The sequence below is a fragment of the Phaenicophaeus curvirostris genome, chromosome 3, assembly GCF_032191515.1.
Source record: "Phaenicophaeus curvirostris isolate KB17595 chromosome 3, BPBGC_Pcur_1.0, whole genome shotgun sequence".
In the NCBI taxonomy this organism is placed as follows: Eukaryota; Metazoa; Chordata; class Aves; order Cuculiformes; family Cuculidae; genus Phaenicophaeus; species Phaenicophaeus curvirostris.
The window spans coordinates 35898712-35926492 of NC_091394.1; the positions used below are offsets into that span (position 1 = coordinate 35898712).

Here is a 27781-nt window from a genome sequence, read left to right on the forward strand (position 1 = left end):
GGTCATTTGAGCTTTTTTCAGTGACATTGAACCTCTGATGCATGTCACTTCAGAAACATTTTCCAAACATTGTAGGCGTCACGGAGCGATTTTAGCATAAAAAGAAGAGTATAACTAGAGATGGCGGGGGAGCAAATTACATTTTGTATATATAGTATTAAATGCTTCCATTAGTTGCCATAGGGATGGGCAGAAGTTGGTCTGAAATGACAGCTTTTCTGATGCTTGATGTGTTTAAAACGAAAACACTGGGGGGAGGGTTTTTTATTGTTATTATTAACCTGGGAGTCTTTTATAGGGGAGGGGGAAGTATTAAAGTCATATTTCTCAAAAAAATGCAGTGGCGCCATGCTAAAAATCTAGGCATCACCTTCACCTCTCTGCAGAGATACTGACCTCTACAAAACACACATCTTCATAGCTTCAGGGCTGTGATTCCACAGCTGTGCTGAGCTTCACATTTCCTTCTGTCATGCAACACAGGACTATCACTGCAACTCTTCCTCCTGAGTATTATCTGTAAATCTGTTGCAAAAGAAACCTAAGGAAAACCATGTTCTGCAATTACTGCTGTGGACACCCTAACTATAAGAGAACTGGTGAGACCTGGTTGTCAGACCAGGCTTTTCTTTATGCTTGCTTTAACATTCACTTGGCTTAAATATTGGAAATGAACAGAAAGCAAGCCCTGGATTTATAGTTACACTATGAGCTCCTACGCAATCACATCAAAAAGAGGTGCAAGCTGCGAATCTCAGCATGCAATCAAAGCCTGCAGCCACACAATGTTAAAACTGTCATTCATGCCAAGCATGACCAGGAGTAGGATGCCAGCTGTGTGGTTTGCTGGCATTCAAGTCCCTGGAAATTTTGTGTGGATGTTATGTGCACCAAACAGGGGACCTTCACTGGGTTTTCTAACAAAAATTATAAGTGTTTCAGAAATTACTACTATGTAATATGCAAATCAGACTTAATAAGGATGCTTAATATTATAACTCTCAATGTTTCTGAAGACAGTCCATAAGAGAAGGATCTGGCCCCTAAGGAATGGAATTGAAGTACCACGCTTACTGAGTCTAATCTAAATTCACTGGACTTTCCACTGATTTTTAGTAATTTTTTAAACAAGCACCTTTTGATATGATTTAATTTTTTTTTAAATATAACTTCTAGGCTGTGCTACAAGTGCCTCTTTTCTTCTTTCTCCCAAAGATGTTTTATTAAAATTACCTATCAGCCTGGGGGGAATTGAGCAAACATTGAACATAATTTTGAGAACACCACCCATAGACTGTGAAATGTCATTTGTCAAGGCAATTATGTATAGTCTGCCTGTAGATGCTGTTTTGGCAGCTCATGGGGATACACCTCAATAATGTGATTGTAGCATCTCTAATAATTAGTGAAACTTGGGCAACAGAATAAATGCATTATTTTTCTTCTCAACAAGTTTGACTAAAAATAAGTACCACCCATGCAAAACACTGGACATGTCCTCAGCTGACCTTGCTTTTTCGAAGCTATCTCCAGTCAGGTGTTCTACTCAAAGACCCGGATCTTCTGTCAAGCTGAGGTAACTGGAGAGAATGTGCACTAGCTGTTCCATATTGGAATGCAAATTTGGTGTTAGTCCTACAAGTTCCTACTGAAGGTGCAAAGAGGTTTTTCTCAAAGGCAAGCAGAAATTCTTTGAAATCATGAACAGCACTAAGAGCCTGGAGTATTCTCCTGTGCCTGCAGTGTACAGTGAAAAAGGTGGAGGATATGGGCAGAAAGCAGGCATGTCTGAGGAGACAGGAGAACCTGCGTAGTCCCCATCATGCTAATGGAACATGTAGCTGCAATACGCATTCCTCTTTTAGGACATAGTTTTGCTACCAGGCAGAAGTAAATTGACAGTTCTACAGTCCCAGTATCACTAAGAAAAAACCAGGTTCTTCTGGTTTATCTTCTTTGTGATTGCTGACATTGTATAGCCATAGCCTCGAATTATGCAGGATTAAGTCCTTCAATGAAGTATGGAAAGCACAGCCATACGTAGTTGCATATACTTAGGTATTTGAAATGCACAAAAATACCCAACTTGTGCATATGTCCAACTTGTGTCCAAACTAGGTTAAAGTTAAACACAAACTTTGGAATAACTTCAGTAGTAAGGTACAGTAATGTATGGTCAGGAATATCTGAGATATTCAGATTATTTCTATAAATTACATTCACCTCTTTTATTACAAGTCCTATAAATATTCCCACTGCAAATTATATGGCTTCTCAGTAGCTCCAGAGTAGCACAGGGTAGGAAACATAAATTGGTGGAAGCTAATCAGAAATAACACTTTTGCAAACACTTTTTTCAAACACTTTTGAAAACTGTGTTAGAAGTTTTGATGGAGTTTTGGGAGGATGGTACAGTGTAGAAACAGGAAAGGAGATTGATTTTTATGTAAATTATTCCAAGGCTGGTATTCATATGCATTTTTTATCTATGTCTGCAAGGTGCCCTGTCAATATTAAATTTCATCATGTTATTTGAGGACTATACCTTATAATTTTATTAATACTGCATAGTTATGTCTTTCCCTTACATAAAGCCAGTTGGTAAGAAGTCATTTGAAGTTGTTCTAACTGACTGCAATTCCTAGATTTTTATAAAATGTAATCATGTTACTTCAGAATTATTTATCCCATTTACAACAAGCAACCAACTGAAACCAGGTTTAGGAATCATCCACTGTCAGTGCGATTTCTCAAAGGCCATCAGGAGGCTGTAAGCACACACATTTGTTTCCAGTTTTCCTGTGCTGAGTTTCCCCTTCTCTCAATTTGTGCCTTCGTTAGTGCAAGTTAAAGGCATTGCCTATTACATTTTCGGCCAGCCATACTGTCCTTTGCATGGGAGATAGCTCAAGCTCTGGTGACTGCTCAGTCCCAGGAAGGCGTGGAAGATGGACAATTTTGCTGCCTGTCTGTCATTGTTCTCAGCTGCCCCTTTGGATCCTTTTGCAGTTCCTTTGCTAGAACTTCTTGAAAAGCGAGTAGCAATCCAGAAATGATGCCTCCACCTCCAAAACTGGTGTGTGCTGGTAGGGCGATAGAGGAAGGCTTCCCCAGGAGATCTGTTTTACTAGTTTCATCCACTTTCCCTGCCAGAGACAGCTCTGCATTTCTCTACTTTCAACAAGTCACCCATGGGAATGAATTAGGAAAAGTTCCTCTTCTTCCATTCTGGTATAGTTTGCTGTAGAAAGAAAAATAATCTGGTCATGTAATTGAGGAGGATGACAAAAGTCTACTTAATGCAGAAGAATTTCTGCCTGTATAAGGACTGAAGGATTAAGCTTTAACATACATGGTCTCCCAAAATCTCTCTTCTCTAATATGTTTATCATATCATCATGACTTCAACCTCTCCTCCCTCAAATGGAGGCGTATCAAACTCCCATATATTATCCTAGAACAGAGTTTTTCTATGCAGGATAGCTAACCTTTGTTATCCATGAAAGCACTTTTAAAATTTTCTCAACTAGCAACTTATTGAACTTTTTGTTCATGATGCAGGATGCTGGAGCTACCTCTTCTCAAGCTTATCTCTTCTGCATTGGAATCAATGCAGTTCTTGCTTCTGAGCTAAATAACAAGAATGTGACCTTGATGCTATGAAAACCCAGATCAAACCTTCCACTGATTTCAAAAGCCAGGGCTACATTTATGGTCTCTTTGGTGTTTCTGGATATTGATAATTTTTATGGCAGAAGCATTAAAAATAAACACCTCTACCCTGGGTGTGCCTCTTCTTCTGGACAATTCTCTTAAAATACCCATGTGCTTTCAGTCTGAGGACTCCAAGATGGAGTTGTACAAGATTTGTAGAAACTTTTGAAAGCATCAATATTAGCCTCTATCATTGTAAAGCATCTGTAACCCTCATTTGAATATTTTTGTGGTTTATTGTATGTTGTGTGCATCATAATATTTGTCTTGCATTACAAGTAAGAAATGGAGAACCTATTTGTGCCTTAATTTTGCTAGCAAGCCTCTCTTTTTAATACATCTAAGCACAAGACTGATAATTATAATTTCAACCCCCCCCCTATTCTTCATAGCTAAGGGGCTTGAACTGTTATATTCTTCCTTTATTCTGCACGTATCCCTCAGGAAACAACTCTCTGTAATAATCACCTTGCCTACACTTCTTCAGTCACACATTACATTCTCTCTCCCACTTTCTTTCAGTTTAATATTAGTGTTTGTCAGCAGCAGACCTTTTTTTTTTTTCCCCAAAGCTCTGAGTCATTACAGTACCAGTTATGTTCTTAATAGAGAGTTCAGGGTTGGAAAAAAAACCCCAGCCCTATGCCTACATGTATCTGACTGTTAGAAAACCAGAAGGCTACTCACTCCTTTAAATGCCAAGTGTTCAATTACTTCCCTCTTGAGGGTTGTGGGTTTTTTTGGTTTGGTTTTCTTTTTCTAATTTGGGAAAAAGTCAAATGTGATGCAGTAGGTTACTTAAGCTCATGACGAGGAACGCCAGCTTCAGATTTTCCAGAGTGTGACAGTTTTTTTCCAAGTACTTCTTTAGCAGAGTTTTGGTTTGTTTTATGGTCTAGCTTACAAAGAGTTCAGCCTCAGTCTAGTCCTCCGTGGGGATCTGTGCATGTTACAAAACCATTGCACCCATTATCCTGAATAGGGATCTGTGCTGATAAGATGTTCAGTCAATAGCAGAAGTTTTGCAAGTTTGGCCTCAGGGCTTGATAGAGCACAGGGAAGCATTCAGAGAGTTGGAGAGTAGAGTTCCTGGTTCTGGCTACTGCGATCCTTCCCTGTCCTGCCCATAACCTGCGTTGCTGTTCTTTGGGAACCATGTCAGAGTACACATCTCAATGCACAGTGCATTAGCTCAAGAGCTGTGCACAGTTTTCATAGTGAGCCTCAAGGATATGTGAAGCCTCATCTGGGGATCACACTTGCCTCAAAACAGATCCATTTAACCCGAATATTTTTGTAGACTTGTAAGCTTTTCAACTGAATTGGAGGTAATGGATTTCCTTTTCTGAGGCTACAGATCTCTCTGGACTTCAGGTCAAATCTCAGCCCACACTACCACTCTAAAGACTTCGTAACTAGGCAGGTGAGGATTTCCCTTATGGTGATGAATGCCACACAAGAATATAAATATAAATATAAATATAAATATAATTATAATTATAAATATAAATATAAATATAAATATAAATATAAATATAAATATAAATATAAATATAAATATAAATATAAAGGCAGTGTTATCTTTCTTGTTGCTAAGTACCCCCTAGTCGGAAACACTTCTTGCAGCTGTCAGAACTGCTGCACTATAATTTAAAGTGAACTGTAAATCCCTGAGATGGATGAAGCTATCAGGATGGATGGTCATGCAATGGTCAGTAGAGAGGCTGCTGGTGATCTCATTGACTACACTTGTCAGTCAGGCAAGAAGATGACAATGAAGATTGAAAGGGTGGTGGAAAAGAAGATCAGAAGGACACACCAAAGGCTAAAGGATAGGTAATATAAAACATTCTTTAGCACGTGAGGTTGCTTTTTTTTCAGCTTCCTTCTGCTGGAAGACCCGTCTTCTCTGGAAAAAAAAATGTATTCCACATTGCTTGGATGCAAGCAGGATGTGATCCTTGTAAAGAATGAAGAACAGTGTTCTGTCTTCCATTTTTCCTTCTATGTCTCTGTTCTGTCAGCCGTCTTCTTTTTTTTTTTCTGGTTTTCTGTTGAAAAAAAATAGCTGGTCTAAACAGGCAGCTGACCCCTGATCCATAAGTTAATGATCTGATAATTATCAGAGGACAGCTTGGAGAGACCTATTGTTCAGTAATCATCATGGTAGATACAAACTCTCCAAAATGCAAAGAGGAAGGTGTTAGCAACTCCAAACTGCAAAGAATGTGGCTTGCACTGTTCTTGCTGTTTCTGCTTTAATTTATGTTTAGGAATGAAAACGTTTGTCACACCTCTGAAAGCAGGAACACAGTTTGCGTAAGCCAGATCCACCACCAAGGTGGCATTGTGAGACACCTACTCAATCCCACCATATTTAGTGGGGTTCCCGTGTAGGAACACCCAGGGCAGATTGTATATGGAGTTCATATATCTCATCCTTATCTTTAATACTGTCTGGGTGCTTTGAAGAAATATGTAAGAGATCTTGGAGTGGAAACCCATGGAGTAATCTGCTAAGAGGGATTCTTGCTTTTTAATCTACACCAAAAAAGCTAAGGGTTTATTTATCTTCTTGGATTTCTTCTCAAAACGCAAAAAATCCTACACTATTTGATATAGAGTTTTCTGAAGTGTACATTTAACTTTTCAAAGCCACCAGTTTTGAGCACCCAGTAATGTTTGGTGGCAACAGATTTCAGAGGGCATTTATACCTGATGTTTTGAGCAGCGTAACATCTGCAAATACTGGAAGACCAAGCCTGGTTGCTTCCTGACACTTGTCTTGGCCAGAACTTCTGAGTCTAAATTTATCATCTTGGCCAGAACTTCTGAGTCTAAATTTATCAAAGGATCACTTTATCACTGCCTTCTTCAATTTCTGATCCACTTCCAAAACCAGACTTCGGGGAACCATGCTAACTGCTGGAAGAAGCAGAGTCTTAGCCCTCTTGTGAAGAATGATGCCCTGAGCAACTTAATAGCTTGGCCTTTGTTAGCCCCTAATGCTTGGCTTCATCATGATTCCAAACAATGTGCAGCTCCAGTGATGTTCAGCTAGATGAACTGCAAACCACCGGGAGGTAACTGTGTTGTATTTCCATTTATTAACCACCCAAGTCCAACTTCAAACTCGAGAAAGGCAAATGGTAATTGGAAAGCTCTTGGTAGAAAGATATTCTGCTTTCATGGTCTATGGATATGCATGTTTAAGCTATCATAGCATGACACTCTGCTATTTGATTTATGTTTTTATTGATGCTTTGACTGAGTGGTTTGTTGCAATATACTGCTAAATGGAGGAAAAATCAGAAACTGCATCAGACAACCACTCTGTATTTCATTCTAGAAAATAGCTGGCAATTATAATTACTCACCATGTTTCTGGCTCAGAATAAAAGTGGCATTGCAGAAAAAACACATTGAACATTCATCATGATTAGAAAATGCTCCATACCTTGGAGTGCAGTGTAGACATAAGAATAATTTTAAATGCAAATTAAATTGTGGGGGTAGCAAAGAGAACAGATAAAAGACAGTAAAACAAAGCCTTTCACTTTCCTCAAATTAGCAGGCTAATGTAGTATAAAAAAAAGCAGTTCTACTCAGATCTGTGCTAAGAGCTTTCATTTCATCATAATATAAAACAGCAGATCCGTCACCTTTCTCTATTCAGTACTCTTGATTTCGAGGTTGAAGTGAAAATTAGAAGCTGTTCATTCTGGCTCACAGACTGGGTTGCATTTGCTTAGTCTTATTCCGTGGCAGTAGGATAGAAAGAGGTCAGTAACACTGGTAAGTACTTATCTCCTGCATCCTATTTTATTTATTTATTTTTAAAATCTTTCACAGTCCTTTGGCTTTTGATCAATGTGTATTTTCTGAAAAAAAAAGCTACATTATGTATTTTGTAAAGGCTGTATCTAACGCAGAAATGCAATGATTTCTCAAGAATGCCTGTATCAGATGTTAGAGATCCTTCAAAAGTGAATGAATTGCTTAAAGTAGGAATTCTGTAATAGGAAAGCTTTCTGGATAATCTATATATTTCATAGCATCACTGTAACATTTTGTGTGTTGCTTTTTCTGTCTGCCTTGTCCAACAAGCAGTACCAGATAAGGAATTAATGTTTTCAAGATGTGATTTGCATTATATTCTTAGCAAAACATTTAACAATCTCATTTTCCATGTGGTGAATGATGAAGAAAGTATTTCACTTACTGAAAACAAATAATTAGATAAAACCACAATGTATGGTTAATCATTATGGAACACTTGAAAATATCTCAGGATGAGATGAAACAAGGAAGATCAGAGTGAAAAACAAATTCTTAAGGAAACGATGTAGATTTTTTGTTTCCTTGGGAAAGTTTTTATCAAATCAAAACAAGGGGCTTAATTTTTCAGTATGAAGGGTGAGGGGGAGTGGGGGAGATGATCATAGTGTCACCTCCTGTTGCTAAGTAACAACATCTCCTGGCCATTTTTATCTGATAAAGGAAGTCCAGTTGACGTTATGCATTATTCATCACAGTTCCAATCAAACAATCAAAATTGTTTGCTTACACTGGGGACATTTAGTAAGATCAAAGAAACCCTCCTTGAAACTACTGGAGCTTACACCTCTGCCAGGCAGCTCTTAATACTCTGCAGTAAGTACCATTTCTGGTTTGGGAGTGCTACAGTAAAGTTAATGGCTGAGGAATTTTAAAAGTTTTCTCATCAGGACAGGCTTCTGAATTTTAAAAAGGACTGCACGCTGATCAATGAAAACTGAATTGAAGGGGAAAAGGGAAGCTCTGGGATCCTAGTTTCCTGATTTTTGCCAACATAATTAAAGGAATTGCTTGAAGCAAGGGACAGTCTCCCTGCTCAAAACGTTTCTGTTAGATTTGCGTGGAAAAGGACGAGAGGTATTTTTGTTTGTCTTAAAATAAATTTGTGCAGAGCTGTTTGTCTGCTTATGATTACATGCTAACTGAGGTGTGGGAGAAAGAACTGGATTGTGTGTTTTCTGCAGATCCTGTTTTTTCATGCGAGTTGTTCAGAGCAGAAGAAAATGCAGAAGGTAGCAAGAACACTAGGGAAGGGTCAGGATAATGTGCATAATCCTAGGAACCTGATTCAGTGTATAGCTTGGACAGCTGTGATCTAGACTCTAGACAGATCTGAGTTCAGAAGAATGCCAAAACCATAAAAATTAGCAAAAAAGTAGTGCTATATGTAGCATGGCATTTCCTTATGATTGCTCTTTTCACATCTTTTAAAACCAATGGGATATTCTGCTCCTAGTTCTGGTCAGTAAAAGGGGAGAGCGAAGGCTGTGTTGGCTTCTGATCATTTAGGTGAAATGAAATACCCAGAATATTGTGTCATATTTTCTAGTGCTGTGTTTTAGTGTAAGCAGCACAAATGCTATCTTTATGTAGTCTGTTACAGTACTGCCTGCTCAGAGGTCCTAGCTGTGGATCTGGCTAAAGGAGGTCCCTGCCCCAAGCTTTTCTGATCTCAATTTTAAGAGCAAATGTAACAGACAGGTGGATCTAAGCATGTAATGTAAGAATTCTGTGGCTAGAATAAAGGTGATTATACCAGGAAGGTACTAGGAATCTTGCTCATACTGTAGTAGTGCTTTTCTTCTATGTCTTCGGGCAAGAATTTAAACCAAACATCCTAAAATAGACAGGGATACTTACAAAGTTCTAGGAATAGTGATTTGAAAATGCTTTGACCCTAATATGCCAAATTAAGTGCTTTAGTGACTGCCTACACAATTCACTCCACAAAGAAACTCACCAGGTTTTTTTCTGTCTGGCATCTCTGTAATTTTTCCCAGGAATCTGATTGATCATTCATACTGGAGTATTGTACACAAACATAAACTTCCTTCAAAATGGACTACTTTTTGGATGTCGAGTCTGCTCAGAGACTGTTCTACAGTCAAGGAGCTCAAGGTAAGAAATTCTGGTACTGTCACAGAAAAATACTGTTTTAACTGTACACTTCAGATATATAGGGCCAGACAAGGGTGAGCCCGTGTGACTGACCTACTGAAGTATACAGAGGCCACAGGGAAAGGCCTTCAAAATGCATGGGGTGTAATAATGATATGGTTGGATCTGCCCTCTCAGAGTATAAGGAAAAGCTAGGAAAGCTGTTTGGTGGGTGGCAGTAGCAATAGAAACTACTAAGTTCCAGACTCTGGTCTTGCAGAACACAAATGGACAATTCAGAGGGGACAGCAATGACCCACTGCTTGCTGTGTAAGCCTGTAGTGTCCTTCCCCTTCCTTCTCGCTTATTGATGCTCTCAGGATCATAATCTGCTGCAGGAATAACAGGTTTGGGAAACCCTGAGGCAGTCCAGCATACTGTGTGCAAACAGCAGGCTCTCTCTGGTCAGCATCCTCCCCTGTGAAATGCTTGGTCCCACCGAGCAGCAGCAGCACGAGAGAGGGAAAGAGTAATCAAGCTTCTCTGCTTGAATGTTGTTGAGACTTGTTCATAACATAGGTGATATTTTTGGTAAAGTCAGTTCACATCTTTCTCACCAGCTCTATTTTTGGAGAAAACTTGCAATTTCAGAGAGGAGGGGTTTTTTTTGTTCCTTAAACTTTAAATTGAAGAAAACTAGAAGAACCAAGTAGCTCTACCAGCCCTTTTTGGTTTTATATACCACTTGTTTCCTAAAAATGCAGTTCAAGTTTCCTTCCCCCCCGCATTGATTTAATGAGATGCTAGTCAGTTCAAAGTCTGGCTCACAGAGTTCTGCATTCCCTCTGGAGGCAATTGTCACTGAGCAAGACCTAATCCACCCTGCAGATGCTACCATTCCAGGACACATGGAGGCCAGTACCACCTTTAACCTTTGGCTCAGCTGAGGTGCTGCTGCCTAACACATGCTGCATTGCCCGGTTGCTGCCCCAGTTGTTGTGATACATGTTCATCTGTACAAGTCGCAGGAAACCTTTCTCGTCACAATGCAGCCTTCATCATTTGCTTCTGTTGTTCAATGCACAGCACCTCAAAATCAGGGAAAAAATTGGCTGAGGGTGATGACTGATATTGCTGGCTTTTTCTCCACCTCTAAAATTCAATGGGCACTTGAGCATTGCTACAGAACTAATATTAGAATAAGTTATTTGATATTCCTGTAACAACAACCCCTTTTCTCTTCCATAGAAACTAAAATCCAGGAATATACAGCTTACAGCTTTACAAGCTATAGCAATTTATTAACAGCATCCCCATGCACTGCAAGGTACAGAGGGGACTATAGAAGAAGTAATACGTATTCATGCATTGAAAGTCAATTACAGCAATGTGCACAAGGTGACTAATAAGGGTTGCATGAAGGCAACCTTCACTCTAAGTATTTCCAACAAAGAAGGGAAAAGCCCAAAACCTTACCCATACTTGGAGAAAACACGTTTTTAGCACGTATAAATATAAAAATGCTTGTACTGATGACTTAGATGCTTGATTTTGAAATTTTAAAGTTAGCATCTGGTTGACTCTTTGTTTTAATGCAATTATTTGGGTTTTTTTTAAATGCAAACCGAGGGGGGAAATCCATCAGGCAGAAATATACCCCTTAACACACAAGTCATAAGCAGGGGGCTAACCTTTAGATCTGTCAAGCATCTGTCCTTTGGCCAAAAAAAAGTAGGAACGAGAACTGAGACCTCGGGATTTTTTTGTCCCCCTGCTTGTGAACATTTTATAAAAGACATCACTGACGTGCTTCCACTGTGTACCACAGCATGGTACAGAGGCTCCCAAACCCTAATTACCTCCACAATTGAAAACAGTACATTGATATAAGAGCCGTGGTGCATTTATGCTCCATCTCCTTCAACTTTTCACCATTCTCTTTGTTCCCTTTACTGCATTTTCCCCAGCTCCTGTCCTTCACATTTCTTAACCTCACATGCTTGTGAGACCTCTTCCACAAAGTCTAGTGTTCTCCCCTGTCTTTATCTTTCTGTGTTTGAGGTCAGCTGCTTTCTTACAAGCTGGGTGCCAGCAGGGAAATCATTCAAGCACAGAAGTGACAATGCTTCTGCTCCGAGTTCTGAAATGCTGCAACAGAGCAGCCCTTTGGCAACAAGAGAGGTGCTTGAGATGAAGAGTGGATGGACAACCCTACTAGGAATAGGTGTGAGAAATTATATGTGGCCTGTGCAGAGAGAAGTTTCAAGGGACTTTCACTGTCAGTGGTAGCACTAAACATCTCTGAAGTGACAGAGAATGGCTTCAGCAGGCTCAACAATAAACCCCTGGAAGAGTTTCATCATCAAGGTTTCTTATAGTGAATGCCTTTATCACACCCTTAGCCCCAAACTTCTTGATGGTAGCATCCTCTTCCTCTGAGCTATCTTACCTCTATGCACACAACAAGGAACTCAACCCTACCCCAGTGTGTATTGGTGTGGCCTGTACAACACTGGTAACTCCTGTCATCCTTCTTACTTGTGCCAAATTTTAAGGCTGTTTTCCAGAGAACAGGCATTTCTGTATGAGATACTGGCATGATGTCACCAAACACAGGCAAAAGTAACATATTTCTTTCCTTATCTGCCTTTTGAGAAACAGTTTAACTGTGTTTAGCTATAACTTTCTGAGAAATCAAAAAAACCCAAAAACCAGCCCTCTGAATGTGAGGCACCCATGCACCGTAAATAGCACAGCTCATGTGGGTAGTCTGCAAGTGAATAAAAGGTCTGCAAGAAAGCATTGTCACCAGATCTGCCTAATAGGATAACAAGTAGCTATTTGATGTTAATATAATAATGTGATGCTATTAGCAAATCATGCTATCAAAGGGCATATATATGTACATTAAAACTGCATTATGACAGAACTGAGTGGAAGTCTACACTATTCTGCCATTTATTTAGAAACTACATCAGAACACGTTATATGTATTATTACTGGTTTAGATATATTATTAGTTATTGCATTCCAACGTGCTCTGTTTGCAGACTGCAGGATGATGGTTTATAACCCACTTATCCTTTCTGTGAGATTTGAAGATTTCTGCCTTTTAATCCTCTGATCCTCCAGATCAAGAAACAAACCTCCTTTCCATTGTTTTCACATTAACGATATGACCATGTTACAAATGGCAGCTGTAAAGCACTCATCTTTCTCTGTACCCACTCCTTGTGGGTGGAAGAGAAGGGAAGGATTATGGCAGCAAAACGTTGGGCAGGCACTCAAAGAGCTGTGATGATATTGCTGTCAGATGACATCAAATCCCAGCTGACCTCAGGCATTGTGTAGTTGAATGCAGGGTGCTCTGACCTGAGCAAACAAACTGAAACAGGGTTTTCTCCCCCAGCAACTACCCTGGTTCTCTACCCTTTGCTGACTGCACTAACACCCCCACCTCATCCCTACTCCCGCAGAAAGCCGCAGAACTGTCTTTGCTGCGGTAGGGTAGGAGGAGAGAGGTGTTACCTTATCAGCTGTCTCCTCTCCCATCCTCTCCTGCAGAAGCAGACATCACCTCACTCCTGTGGGCTGATTGCAGAACAGAGGGTGTGGCCATTTGGGCTGCATCTGCTGTTCAAACAGCTGTTCCCTGTTTCCTCCAAGGGAAGTGAGGCAGGAGGGATGGAAAAGTCACAGAAGCTGTATCTAACAGTAGGATTATCTAGATTTAGACAACCTTGTAGATGAAGCCAGCTGGCTGTAGTCTTCAGATACCAGCCAGAAATATCTTAAGCTCCGCAGCCCTTCCCGACTGTCTCTTCTGAGTCCGTATGTTGGGATCTAGGAGTTGGGGGTGTGTGTTCGCCAAGTGCGTAATGCCTTGTGTAATGCAGGAAAAAAGGGATTGTCATCCCCTGCATCTAGCCCCTTGCCTTAGGAAAGCCCGAATCTGAAACCTAAGCATGGAGCTAGACTTTCAAAAAAAATCTTCTCCCTTTGATTTGTGTAGAAGATAATGGCAATTCTTGGATGTAGCTGTACTCCAAATGCAAATCTTCCACAGCTTTCAGCCATGGGGGCTGAAAGTATATTATGGGGCCTGGAATAGCATTCAGCTCTCTTTAGCCTATGTGTCCTCAGTGAAGATGTTTCCACCTATGACTTCTGAATAGCCTGGCATTTATTAGTGGAGAGAAACAGTAATTTTAAAAGTAGAGTTTATCTACTCTCAGACATCTTCCTTGGGATACTATAAATCACGTCTTATTCTCTTTACTGATTATGAAAGCCTAGGTGACTGCCTTGGGTGAAAGATGCCTGTGCTATTGATGTGTGTTTCCACAGAGGAATCACTTCTTGACAGGCAAGGTAGGACCTAATTCAGGAAGAGGAGCAACTTTCCCAAAACAGGTCAAGTTGTAATCCAAAACTGTAAATGTGCAGAACCTGTCTCAGCTGTAGTCTACTTTGTAGAGATGTCAGCTTTGATCATGAAGTTCTACTTGAAAGAAGTTCTCTTTTGAGGCAAGCAAAGAAAGACTTCATATTTGACAGAGCAGGGCAGGCTGGTGCTGAGGAGCAGCACAAGCAGGCTGCTCCTTAAAGGAAAGTGAGCCAAGAGTCAGCACCATGGGCAGAGGTGATGGCCTTGCCTAAAGAGCTAAAGCACTGCAGCATACGAGCAGGGCAGGTCATGTGACTGCCACCAGGTTCAGCCAAGGGTCCAGATCACCAGACCATGGTGATAAGGCTGTTATGAGACCAAGCAGGACATCAAGTCAGCAGTTTGGATGTGGGTCAATGAGGAACACAGCTACAGGCATAGCTGCAGCCTTGCTCAGCAAGTGGGCCACAGCCTCAGTGTAAATGTAGCTCCCCAAAAGGAAAGAGAGAGCAGCTCTTGAGGTTTCTTGCCGCTTTCTCAAACAGTTCCAAAGCTGGCCAGGGCTTCTCAAAACACTCTCTCCAACAGCTGTGCCATGTCAGAGAGCCTGCCTTGAACATGGCCAACTTAACTGTGTACAGGGCCCTGGTACCTAGCTCTCACCTATGCTTATTCAGGAATAAGAAATGAGGAACAATTCTCTTTCATTGTATACAAGGGGATGGCGCCCCTTGGACTAACTAAGAGAAAATAATTTCTTCTACCCAGTTCATTACAAGACTTTAGGCACTGTCATAAAATGAGAGTTGTCCACGGCAGGCAGCGCGTAGGACTTCCAAGTCCTAAGACTCACCCCCTCTCTTGCTGCCTCTAGCAACCACACATCACAGTCTGACAGGACAGGCTGGACATCATGTGGTCAGGATGCCATTCTGGGCTGTGTAAGTCCACGTCTGCACTACATCTGGACCCTCTGCTCCCTGCTGGGAGTCTGGTTTCTGCTCTCAGGCAGCTTCTGACGCAAAGATAAAATCGTTTCTTATTTCCTGGAGACATGTGCATCCACTTTTCCAGTCTTGTTTCATTTTGCACCAGCAGGGGGCACAAAGCTTAAAAATAACAGGATTGAGTATTTCCAAGGTGCTCCTACATATCTTGAATTTGCTTGCCAGTCCATTTGGCAGGATACACTGTGCATATTTAATTAACTGAACAAAACTCTCTTGAAGACTTACCTTAAGCTATCTTTTGTATCTATACATAATTTATAAATCCACTTACATTAGGTATGTTTTTGCTGGTTGCAACATTCCTGCAATCTACTTGATGAATGCAAGGAATGAATAAAAAATATAAGGTAGAAAAAATATGGACATAAAAATATAGTATGTATGGCCAAGGGATAATGGATTCACAACACTATATAAATACATAGGGAATGATTGCTCAAAAGATTTCAGGATATCCTCCTTGTTGATCGGTTTTCCAGCTTTGATAAAATACTCCTAGGTATAGTTTTAATTCCACATTTTCCCCTTACAATTTGTCTCCATGATATATTTATTTCTCTGTCCTTCACTTTTGTTCGTTTATTTTAATTTGTACCACGCTGACTCACTCTAGCTATTTGACTTCAATCACTGCTGACTACTCAGTACTACTTCCCTTCTGCTTTTATGTATTAAATTATGTCCAGTATTTTACAAGAGTATTGCTGCAGTATTGCCAGTTCCTAATCCAGAATTATTTCACTGCAGACATAGCTTGTGTAAAGTAATGTTAGAATACTCAGCACACAAAAATTTTATTATTAATCCTTCCTATAGATTAACATCTTTTCCAAGTTATGTTATTTTGCATGTCTTTTCCTTTTTTTATTCATGTGATGTCACTTGTTCTTAGACTAATAAGATTAATAATAGAAGAAACAGTAACAGCAAATATGCATTCCTGATGTAATTTCCCTCCCTTTAAGTCCCAGGAAGTAACTGATCAACACCTACATTTTCCTATCCTCTTTAAACCTTTTTTCCCCCTCTCTTCCACCTCCTATTCTGGCATATCGCCATTATCAAGAATTTAGCAATAAGCAATTGGGTGCCATGATTGCAGAGTCAGGTAGCCTCTCTTCACCAGTTGTATAAAAATAGCTCATGATGAGTTGCAGTAACTGTACTTCAGCTACTTTTTGTTTGTTTATTTCAATATCCAGTCAGCCAAATTAAGGCCAGAAGAAATTAGTATCTCCTATTCTGAGCAGCATATCTGAATAAAAGTAGGATGTTTGGGATCCAGTTGCCTATGACCCTAAGTACAGATAACCTTAGAAAACCTGTGTATGGATTACACTTGAAAAAAAATATTCTGAAAACTTAATCTAATTTTTTTCTATTAAAAATTATTTTTAAATAACCAGCCTCTACTTGCTCCCGTTTCACAATAATTTAGCTGGTTTATTTATTCACTTATTTTTAATACTCTGTTTTCTGAAGCCTATGGCTTTAGACACAATGGCAAAGGAACAAGTGTGTTTTCTCTAAAATGTTTGAAAACTGCTAGTTATGCATCCTGTGCATACATTTACCCAAATATTACAAACCAGCACAATGAACATGTGTAAAAGCGGGTGTTCTTTTGTGTGCTTGCAACCCTCAGGTGTATGTTTGAATAGTACGTATCTAAGTACTTTCTTTTAGATTATTGACGTCCATTAAACTGGTGTCAAAGATCTCAACGGTTTTCCTTTAGAGACACGGACCAATCCCTATGCACGTGCTTCTGTGTTTATCCAGAAGAAACAAGCCTATAAGCCATTCTGTCATAAGTGACAAATTATGTCCTCTCCAGTGCTTGCACACATCTTCTACTCTCTTCCTCTCCTGCCATTCACACACCATTTCCCATCTCTAATCCTTCAAATGTTGTTCTTTATCAGTTGTATTTAAAAGAAGACAAAAGTGAAGTGGCATTAAATCAGACCAAAAACTTTTTTTCCTGGTAAGCATCCATTTGGACTTGTCGTTTGATCTGTCTTTAAAGATTATTAAATCTAATAATTTATTTTTTTAGCACAGATGGAGTATCATGTTCTGAATGCATAAAAATGTACACAAAGTAATGTTTTTAAAGCTTATATTTAGTAAAAAATTACATTTATGTGTGCATTATCTACGTGTTATGCCATGGTGAGCCCTTTCCACAGGCTCACCTAGGGGGAGAGAACTGACTATGGAGCTCATATGTTCCATAGCAGCAAGAAAGGATCCTATTCAATCAGCACCAGCAGCGTTATAATTAAAATATTTTCATAGGTATTCTAAAAAATTGTTCAAAATTTGCCTTGAGAAATTGGGCTTTCCTCAAAAAAAGTCTTAAATATTTTTGATGAATTTATCTCCATTTCCATGTCATCTCAAGTTGCTTGTGGTCGTACGTATCTGAAACATACACTGTCCAATGCACATCTAGGTCTAGGTATCTGCAGCAGAAAACATTTCAGCACTCTGCTTGTACTAAGATTAAAATCATCAGGTATCAAGAGTTTCTGCTATTTTGTTTATCTGCTATGCAAATTAGGGTTTCCAGATGAAGATTCTAATAATCCAAAAATTACCATGGTATTTGTGTCACCAATGAGACATTTTGAAAACATTTTAATAAAAGTTGATTGATACGAGTGAGTGGAAGAATCTAGATGAACATTTCGTATTTTCTTTGACTAATTTTTAGGAGGATGGCTTTTCACCTCTAAAAATGTTTTATGATTAAAAATGTCCAAATTTTTTTCTAAAAAACTGCAAGGCTCAAAAAATCAGTGTTATAAATCTTGAAAACATAGAGCTAGCTTTTGGCAAATACAAAATAGTACTAATATTTTTATTAAATTACATGGAAATGTATTTTAATGGAAAAAATAGAAGCCATGAAAAATTCTTTGCAAGCCACCCGCCATGTTTTCATTAATTTCAAACAGCATTCAAAAACTGGACCACCTGTAGATGTAAGTAAATATATTGATATTACATACTCAAAACGCCTCTGAATGTGCAATATAATCATTTACATATTTCCCATTCCCTTCTCACAAACACATACTTCTGTCATGCTTCAGTAACGTACAATATTTTGAGACAGGAAATGTGAGGTTATATATAATCAGTTCTAAGGTGTCATTACATACATTACAGCATTTCTATTTTTAAGGTATTTTTCCTCCAGAAGCAACCTTATCGCTTTGTAACAAATACCAGACAAGATGTTGCCACAATTGTGGTGTAACACTATGAGGAAAATCGCACACAGAATGAAAGAACTTAACCAGAATGACTGATTTGCCTTCTGTGTGCTGTTAAGAGTGCCTGGTTAAGATGAGTTTTTGGGCACTGGCCTCAAATCCATTTGCAGCATAAATGGACCCCTTAATGTGTATTGTACTGTCATTTCTTTATTCCAAGACCTTCAAGAGGACACTTTCTAATTTTCCTGAAAAAACAGCACCTAAAAATGTGTGCCAGAGAATAAGCAGGTTTTTGGAGAGTATCTGAAACTTAGAGATACCTGTGGGTTATCTGTGAAGGACCCAATGGTCACTTGAGTGAAATGTTGACAGCTTTACTGAAAAGCGTAAGGCAAGTCATTCTCATAATAAAGTGCCAAGGACTATGGTTTAGAAAAGAGAATGTACAGGTATTCATACATTCGTGACATGCATAAATATTCAACATTACTGTATGAGTATCAGAATGTGATCATCTATATTTTCCAGTTCTGTGGTTATGTTAAGAATTGATCTGAGGTTTTTATTGCAGAACATTTTAATACTTATTAGCTGCCTCTGAATTTTTTACAATGTTTACTTAACATTTCCAGTCATTCTTGAAAACTGCTTTTGGTAATATACATAAAGGGGAGATAATCATGGTTGTCAAAGTAATATATAATGATTACTCTAGGAAACATTTTCCAGCCTCCACCTACCTCTAATCAAAATGAATACAAGCCAGATCCCAATATTTTGACCCAAAAGTTAAAAATGATTTTTTAAACAATAATATAGAGAAGCCCACTCTTACTCTCTGTTTAACACAAAATGATAAGCAATTCAGTGGTGGGATTTTTTTCAAATAGATTCCTGTGCTGTGATCCTGCCAGCCCTGAGATGCATGGGTGCCCTTTCACTGACTTTAACTACAGCTAGTGTGTGCCAGTTTTAAACGACAAATCTTTTCATGGTTGTTTTATGAGATGATTTTTACAAAGCTGACTTCATATACAGATGAATCTTCCTTAAGTGTAAATCTGATGATGCAGTACTTAAAATTCTCCATAGCAGAAATTTTCCATTCTCTTTTATCTTCATTACTGTACATACCTGTTAGGAGGGAGTAATAGTTTACAGTCTAATCACAGTATTTACTTTACCTTAATCTAAATAGTTGACCCCATTAAATCAATTTCAACTCTTGCCCTTTGCTTTTATTTCAAATTCAAATGTTAGATTAGAAATAAGCAAAAACTTGAAAGAAATCTATTTAAAACCAGAAAACAATTTAAGACCAGAAACAACCACTTCCCCCAGCATCACAGACTTCCTTGTTTAGTAAACTACATACTGCTGCAAATTGAAAAACAGAGCGTGATGGCTTTTGTTAACTTATACTAATTACATGCTATCATACCTAACACCTAAGTAAGGTTTTAGGCATCTGAAGGCTTCTGATTGACAGGTATTAAATTCTATAAAAGTTTTAAAAGAAAGAATCTCAGTTAGTAGGCTGCTGAGTAAGTTCTTAGTCACTGTCAGTCATGCTTTCCAGTCCCAGCAGGAAAATATAGTTAACTATTAGTTATTTGAAGTGTAGTGGCTTACAAAAGCCTTAAGAGAAAGACTGTTATGCCAAATATTGCCCAAAAAGCAAGAAATGTCCAGCGCTTAGGCTCCTAGGCTCTTAACAGGGTCCCACATGAAAGTTAACGTTCCACAGTAAGGGTAAGGACATACTTTCAAGCTGAAATGCTATTTTTATATACATGATGTGGAGGGGAGAGAAACACACTGAGAAGGTTCTTGTGCGTGGTATTCATGCTTTCAGTGATCAGCCAGATCCCATCTAGCATTTATGATAATCTTTATCTACTCAGAGAGAGAATTGAGGTGGATATATTTATAGAGGCTCTTCTGTTTGTGATTTGTAATTTATAGGCTCAGCATTCAACAACCACTCATAATTATATTTCACATAAAACCCATCTACATTAAAGAGACATTATCAAGGCTTAAGGTCAAGTGCTAAATACTTAGGCAATGCCAAAATGAAGGCTGTTTCTGCAACATTAATTCAGTCTCCTTATACATATATATTGTAGTATGGTTTCTAATTGCATGACGACACTGTAATTTTTTACTATCCTACCATTTGCTTCACTGGTGCATGGAGCAGGCAATGCTCACTTAATGAGCCAGTATTAAATATTTTACTTTCTCCTCCTTGAAGGCATGGCCCCAAGCCATTTAAAGCCTGTTCAGAAGATAGAAAACTTTTCATTGGTGCTTGACTAAAATATATGAATACTTTGCAAATATTAATGAATTTATATTGTCACAAAACAACTACTCAAAATTGTGATTCTCCCTGTTTCACAACTAAGAAACCCAGACAGGAAGCAAAAAGCTGTTAATTTTGATTGCCCAAATTAAGACAAGAAACTGAATTTTGGAATAGCTGCTGTAGACATCACGTCACGTGTCCCAAGCATAGCTTCCACCGAGTTCTGCAAAATAAGTGAACACTTAAATACTTCCACTACTCAGGCTTCACAGCCTCAAAACCAGTATTCAGAAAAAGAGACGCTGCAGCTATTGACAAGTTGTGAAAAGAGTGGTTTAATTGGCAAAATTAGGAACTTTGAACAAACACATTGGGCAGGAATAGAACTATAATCTGTGTCTTTGGGGCACAGTGCAACAATCTCTTCTCTTCTAGACATCGTTCAGTGCAGTTCTTAAATTCTGCAGTACATGAGGGAAGGACTTCATAGCAAACAGCCTCTTCTACTACCTGCTACAGATTCTCTTTCCCATTGAGTGATTGTCTTCTCTTTTTTTCTTTTTCTCCCCCTTCTTCCCCTTTCCATTTCTCCTTTCTCCGACTATTCTCATCTTCATTCATTCCTTCTTACCAGCTCGTCGGGCAACTCTTCTCACTGTGCCCACGCTGATGACAGCATCTTCTGAGGATGACATAGACCGGAGACCCATCAGAAGACTCCGGTCTAAGAGTGACACCCCTTACTTGGAAGAAGCTAGGATCTGCTTCAACCTTGATAACGGTAAGACTACCCCTTCCCAAAAAGCATATCGTTTTAATTATGCTTTTTTTTGAGATGCAGGTGGATCAGATGGTACCTCCTGGTTCACCAGTAGGATGGTGGTGCACCACACATCCAAGGATGTGATGGCTGTTTAACTACAAGCACCTGTGTATGAACAGGGATCTTTTTCAAAATACTCCTGCAAGTACTAATTAACAGTTTTTTCCCTGGTTTAGCTAATATGAGACAGTGAGATCAGAGCAAGAGAGAATAGTTTTGCAGATAAGATACATTTGTTTTATCCACCTCAGTCACCCATAAACATGAAAGTTCTTGTGAACGCTTATTGAAGCTAACAGCAGACTTCAGTTTAACCCCATACTGCATCCACAGAAAAATACCCGGCATGGCCCAAAACCTCTATAGGTTTAATTGGCAAAAGTATAACAGAAAACATAATTATGCAGAAATGATCAAGACAGCTGTCCCCCAAAGTCACTATCACTGCCTCCAGAGTTACTGAGTCCTGGCATTCTCTATTCCTTTTTTCTTATTGAGGCTGTTGAAACCAAAACATTTTGGAAGTACTGACAACTTAGTGACTTTAAGCAGACTGGGTTTTATTTAAAAAATCTGAATGAAATGGTATGAACCAGTGCACTCACTGGCACACAGTTAACTGTTTAACTATTACTTTATGAAGTACTTTTACGCTCTCCAGATTTAAACAAAACAAAACAAAACAAAAATATTAATTATTTGTAATACACTAACATCAAGAAGTCCCAACCAAAATCAGTGCCCTAATATGGCAGACAGTCTACAACCACATGGTAAGAAACAATAGCCACGCAATCAGCTGATTATTACAGAAAACAGAATAGAGAAGAGGCAGCAAAACATCATGTCCTGTTGGAGGATGGAATCATAGAATCACCAAATCAAAGAATCATCAAATAGTTTGGGTTGGAAGGGACCTTAAAGATGATCTAGTTCCAACCCCCCTGTCATAGGGCAGGGACCCACTGGGAGTCACTCATTTTTGTCCACGGCCACATTTTTTTCAAAGACCTACCAAAGTGACTTATGGAGTCCCAGGCTTTAAGTGATGGTCAGTTTTAAACACTGAGTGCAGGCTCCTCAGTCCCCTTAGCATTTTAAAGCCCTTGGCATTGTGCACCATTCTGGTTTACTTAATGGGTTTGCCTAAGGAAGAAGGAGAAGGAGTTGGAAGGGACAAGCCCTTGAGACTTCCCTTGAGGTGTTCAAGGCCAAGTTGGATGAGGGTTTGAGCAACCTGATCCAGTGGAAGGTGTTCATAGCAAAGCAGTTGGAACTGGGTGATCTTCACGGGCTTTTCCAACCCAAACCATTCTATGATTCTATGTCGGACGTGTCCCTGTCCATGGCAGGGGGTTGGAACTGGATGATCTTTAAGGTCCCTTCCAACCCAAACTATTCTTGCTGCTCTCTACAACTACCTGAAAGGAAATTGTAGAGAGGAGGGAGCTGGCCTCTTCTCCCAAGTGACAGGGGACAGGACAAGGGGGAATGGCCTCAAGCTGTGCCTGGGGAAGTTCAGACTGGATATCAAGAAAAATATTTTCACAGAAATGGTCATCGGGCAGTGGAACAGCTGCTCAGGGAGGTGGTTGAGTCGAGTCCTCATCCCTAGGGATATTTAAAAGACGGGTACACAAGGTGCTCAGGAGCACAGTTTAGTGGCAAATAGGAATGGTTGGACTTGATGATCCATGAAGTCTTTTCCAACCTGGTGATTCTATGATTCTATTATTACCACCACGCCTTGATCCAGCTGTGCTTTGAGTTTCAGGACCCCCAAGCTAGGAGGGAACAACAGCTCAGAGAGCCCAAGCCCGGGGCAGGAGGTCCCGGGCCAGCCTCGGGGTGGCACCTCGGCCGGCCAGACGCAGCCTTTCAGCCACGGTCGCCGCCCTTTGGCCAGCGGCCCCGGACGGGACTCGCCCAGCGGAGGCTCGGGCAGCGCCGAGCGGTCGCTCCCGTCCGTAAGATCCTTGACGGGTTTTCCGTGTCTCTCTCCCTCCCTCCCTCCGCTCCTTTCTCCCTTTCCCTCTCTCCTTCCCCGTCCTCCCCTCCCCCTCCCCGCGCCTCTCTCTCCCCCCTCCCCGCCCCCCCATCCCCGCTCCTCGGCCGCCCCCCTCCTCGCCCTCCCTCGCCTCCGCTCGCCCTCGCCAGCTCGCCGGGCCACGCTGCTCACCGTGCCCACATTAATGGCGGCATCTTCCGAGGAGGACATCGACCGCAGACCCATTCGCCGAGTCCGCTCCAAGAGCGACACCCCGTACCTCGCCGAGGCCCGCATCTCCTTCAACCTCGAGACAGGTGAGAGAGAGACGGGCGGCACGGCGCGGGGCGGCACCGCACGGGGCAAGAAATCGCTGCACGGTGCAGCACAGCCCCGCTCGGCACGGCTGCGGGGAGAGGGTCGTCCTGCGCGGCGGTGCGGGATGCAGGGATGGATGGCGGCGCCCCCCGGCGCAGCATCCTCCCCCATCAGCGCCGGCCCCGCTGCTTCGCACCTCCCCGGCCTCCCCTGACAGGCTCCCCCCCGCCCTCCCGACCCCCTTTCTCTTTTCGGCCCCCTCAAAGCCTCCCCTCTCTCTCAGCCAGGCGTCCTCTCACCCCGCAGAGCGCGGTGCCCCTTCCCCACGAGACTTCTAGTCTGCCCCTCCTGGGCATACTGCCCTTGGGTTTCCCAAGTCTCTCGCTCTTTGCCTTCTTCCCCTGATGGGTTTGTGCCTCGAAAGTGGAAGGAAACTTGTGACTACGTTTTCCACTTTTTCTCAGTCTCCTGAGATCCCCCCCCACCTTGTCTCACTGTTGCTTTTCATGCCTCTCGGTAGGTGTACAGACTGATGCTTTATACCCACACACCTCCACCTCCCCACATTCACCTCCTCCTGTCCATTATTGGGAAGAGCCTCCTGCAGGTCTCCACCTGACCTTTCTGTCCCCATTCTCCACTGCTGCTCCTTCCTCTGCCACCTCTATCTCATGGCTCCCGTGAGATTTCAGCTGATCTCTTCAGTTCATCGTGCATGTGTGGATTATCCTGTTCCTTTCCCACTAGGCCTGCGATTTTCCCTCCTTTCCTGACCTTTTCTTTTCTCATGGGCCCTTTCAGCAGTAAACTACACTAGAGGTTACTTGCTCTCAAAAGCAAAGGAAAGGAAAGTTCTTTCTGTTGATTCTCTGCACCAAACCAGACTTCTTCTGTCTGTGGAGGGGGAGGTGTGAGGGAGGATCTGCAGGCAGGAAGCTCTGCTGCAGCCTCCCTCATGTCCCAGCAGCAGCACACAAAATGACCCAACTGTGTAATAGTCTTTGATGCTGAGCCCGTCAGCTCACTGCCAGCTCTAAAGGGAAAAGAGCGGCCTCAGAGCTGCTGCTTGCCATGCTGCAGTCTTCCTCATCCCTCCTCCCTGCTTTCAGCTGGCAGAAAGTTGGAGATGACAGAGATGTGTTTTCTCCATTTGGGGATAGAATGGATTCCCCTCCCCCTCCCATTATCCCTGCTGTAATTACACCCTTGGTAATGACTAATACCCAGTTTGGTTTTACTGTTGATGGAATGGTTGGTTACATTGTGTGGCGAGTGATTATTTTATTCTCATCATGACTTCTTAAGGATTACCAAACCATAGGTAAGTTGGATGACATTTCGAGGCACAGACTGGTAGAGAGTGCCGGGTACCAGGTTTCAGCACTAAAGAACTGGAAGTGCAAATGGAAAGAGCGTAGAATGGGAGTGAAAATTGAAAGAGTATTGCTGCGCATAAAGTGTAAATAAAAAGAGGCTCTGTGTGGTTATTTGACTGCTGGAATAACCCTGCACTGACTTGTGCTGTCACAGGTAATGTTGTGTCAGGTAGTTATAAATAGATAAACCAGTTAAGAGCAAGGCACCTTGGGGTCATCTGGTGCCTCACATCTCTATGCTGAGCTAGACATGCTGTCTTCGCAACAAGTCCCAAAGGATGTGCAAGTCCCTAGGTACCTCTTTCCTGCAACCCAGTGAAAAATTTGATAATTACAGTTAGCGTCTTTCTGTTCCTCCTCTCTCCCTGTCCCTCTTCAGTTTATGTCTTTACTTTCAAACCTGGGAATTGAATTCCTTTAAAATAAATAATTAAAATAAACAGTACTGGTGTGTCAAGAAATACAAATGAAACATGTTCTAAGTAGTGCAAGTGTATGTTTTCATTAATCCATCTGGCAGTGAGTAGTTTTGAGCTTTAAAAAAACCAAAATCGCTTAGCAACCAGTGTTGAATGAGTGAGCCAAAAAGTGAGAGAAACGTGCCACGAGTACCCACTTAATTTCTGAGCTGTTGGCTTTACTCTTCTGTTGCCTCAGAAAGCACAAACCAAGCTCCCCAGGTTTGAGAACTTTCTATTCCGATGAAGCAGCTGTTGGGAAATATGTTGAGCCACTTTGGCCGGGTAGTGCCACGTGGCGCAGGGTTTGCTTTCCAAACTTGTTCAAGAGGTGGATTTTGTTTTCGGGGGTGGGGATTGGGGGGCGGTGTGGGGGGCTGTGTGTGAGTCCCCCCTTTCTAACCTGCCCAGGTTCCCACGCGCGGTGTTGGCTCTGCCCGCGGGCGCTGTCCGCCGCGCCTGGTGCTGAAGCGCTGACCGCGGTAGTTGAGCGGGCGGTGTTACCGCTGCGCCGCGGGGGCCGCTGTCCGCCGCCCCGGTGCTGAAGCGCTGGCCGCGGTAGCTGAGCGGGGGAGGGGGCTGGAAACCGTGTGTCCCGCTTCGTCTTTCTTCTCCCTCGGTGCCCGTGAGTGCACAAGGGTACGTGGATGTCTTTGCCTGTGCCGGGGGCGGGAAGGTGGTAGAAAGGAAGCAGTGCTGTTTGTTGTACCCATTGATGCAGTTGAAACTAATGTGACACTTGGGGCGCAGGAAGTAACTACTTCCTTACATGCTTAGTGCTTGCTTTCTATTTAGTGCATTCCCTATCTACAGCTGCTGCTCAACCACTGCTTGCACAGCTGTTTTTCCTACAGCAGCTACAAGTCAACCTATGTTCTCCTGTTCTCGCTTCTGTCAGGACATGGTCAGGGTTTGGACGCAGTGTGCAGCTGCTTTGCTGTATTGGAACTTAAAATCCACTTCTATTCCTGAAACATAAGCAGATGCATTGAATACTACTCTTCTCCACTCTTAATTACAACCGCTAGTTAAGAACTAGCAGGTTTTTATCTACTTCAGCTGTGAGTTATAATTATACCATTACTGCTGTTATCTGTATTGTTGAACAACTGAGAGATTGCATACACAGAGTCAATTATACAATTTGGGTACAGCACAGATTTGGTCTGAATTGCAAAACCCCCACAATTTATAAGTGATTAACACTGCAGCTTCTGCCTGCCCTTCTCTTTTGATCGTATTAATAGTTCTGCTTTGTTTGATTTGCCAAAATATACCTGCTTATTATGTTTATTTTTAAATGTTGATTAATTAATTCACAGTTATTACCTAGCATGAGTTGACAAATGCTGTTCAATTAATTGTCCCTGGTATGGCTTTTTTTGCTGGTGTTCCCAAACTCAGAGTTATTCTCCTTACTACTATACATATGCAGATCCTATTAATCTGAGTTATGTGCTCATATCAAGAAGATAATGTTTCCCAAAGGATTTAAATTACCACTTCTGCCAAAATTAATGTAGGTACATAACATCATAAAAGTATAGTCAGATATGAATTCCTTTTGCATATTTGATACTGAATCAGTCTACATACAGAAATTAATTTTTTAGTTTCCTGAAAGACCTCCTCCAATACCACACTGGAGGAGTGTTAAATGTACTCTCACTTTCAGGTGGTGATCTTTTTTTTTCTTTATTATGATTAGAAATCTGGTCTGGCTCTCTCTCATAATGTCCATCTTTGGCTTTTTATACACGTCTTCTTAAAAGTAGTTTTCAAATTGTCTTTCTAACTTCTTGATTCAGCATCTAAAAGCTAATCCCAAATCACTTCTAAAAACGTGGGCCTCCATCTGTGACAGCTGTCCAATAGCACAATCCCTTTCCTGGTCCACTGCCAGCTGACAAGTTCAAGTGCTTTTTACAGGTTTTGACCTGTTACAGATTTTTACTAATTTCTATTCTTCCTATTGCAAAATACTATACTTTTAAAATGGCAATGCATGGTAGGTAGCTTTCAGGTTTGATAAATTAGCAGAGGTGTTGACTGATAAGGCAATAGACCACTTAAACCTCTCACTAAATGATCCAAGATGTGTGAGCTTTTCTTCTGCTTCCCCTTTCATGTGGCTGTTTGGGGAATCCCTGTCAGAATTTGTCGATGTTTGTTGGGGGAGGGAGGGCTACCACATTAAGGTGATCTAATCAGGTTCTCTTTTAGCCCTTTAAGTGTC

General features: G+C 41.1%; 1 protein-coding gene across 4 annotated transcripts in view; it reads left to right on the plus strand.

The window, feature by feature from the left end:
• The first annotated feature begins 7121 nt into the window (after window positions 1-7121).
• The window catches only part of PHACTR1 (phosphatase and actin regulator 1), a 314716-nt gene continuing 294056 nt past the window's right edge, over window positions 7122-27781 (plus strand). For 2 of the 4 annotated variants that reach the window (XM_069853668.1, XM_069853672.1), the window contains exons 1-4: window positions 8215-8367; window positions 9552-9669; window positions 21218-21364; window positions 23564-23710. In XM_069853668.1, the coding sequence (XP_069709769.1) occupies window positions 9609-9669; window positions 21218-21364; window positions 23564-23710 (355 nt within the window). In that variant the 5' untranslated portion in view covers window positions 8215-8367; window positions 9552-9608. Of the gene's footprint in view, window positions 7510-8214; window positions 8368-8452; window positions 8629-9551; window positions 9670-21217; window positions 21365-23563; window positions 23711-27781 lie in introns of those variants that run through there. The other 2 variants (XM_069853669.1, XM_069853670.1) reach the window with 2 other exon arrangements.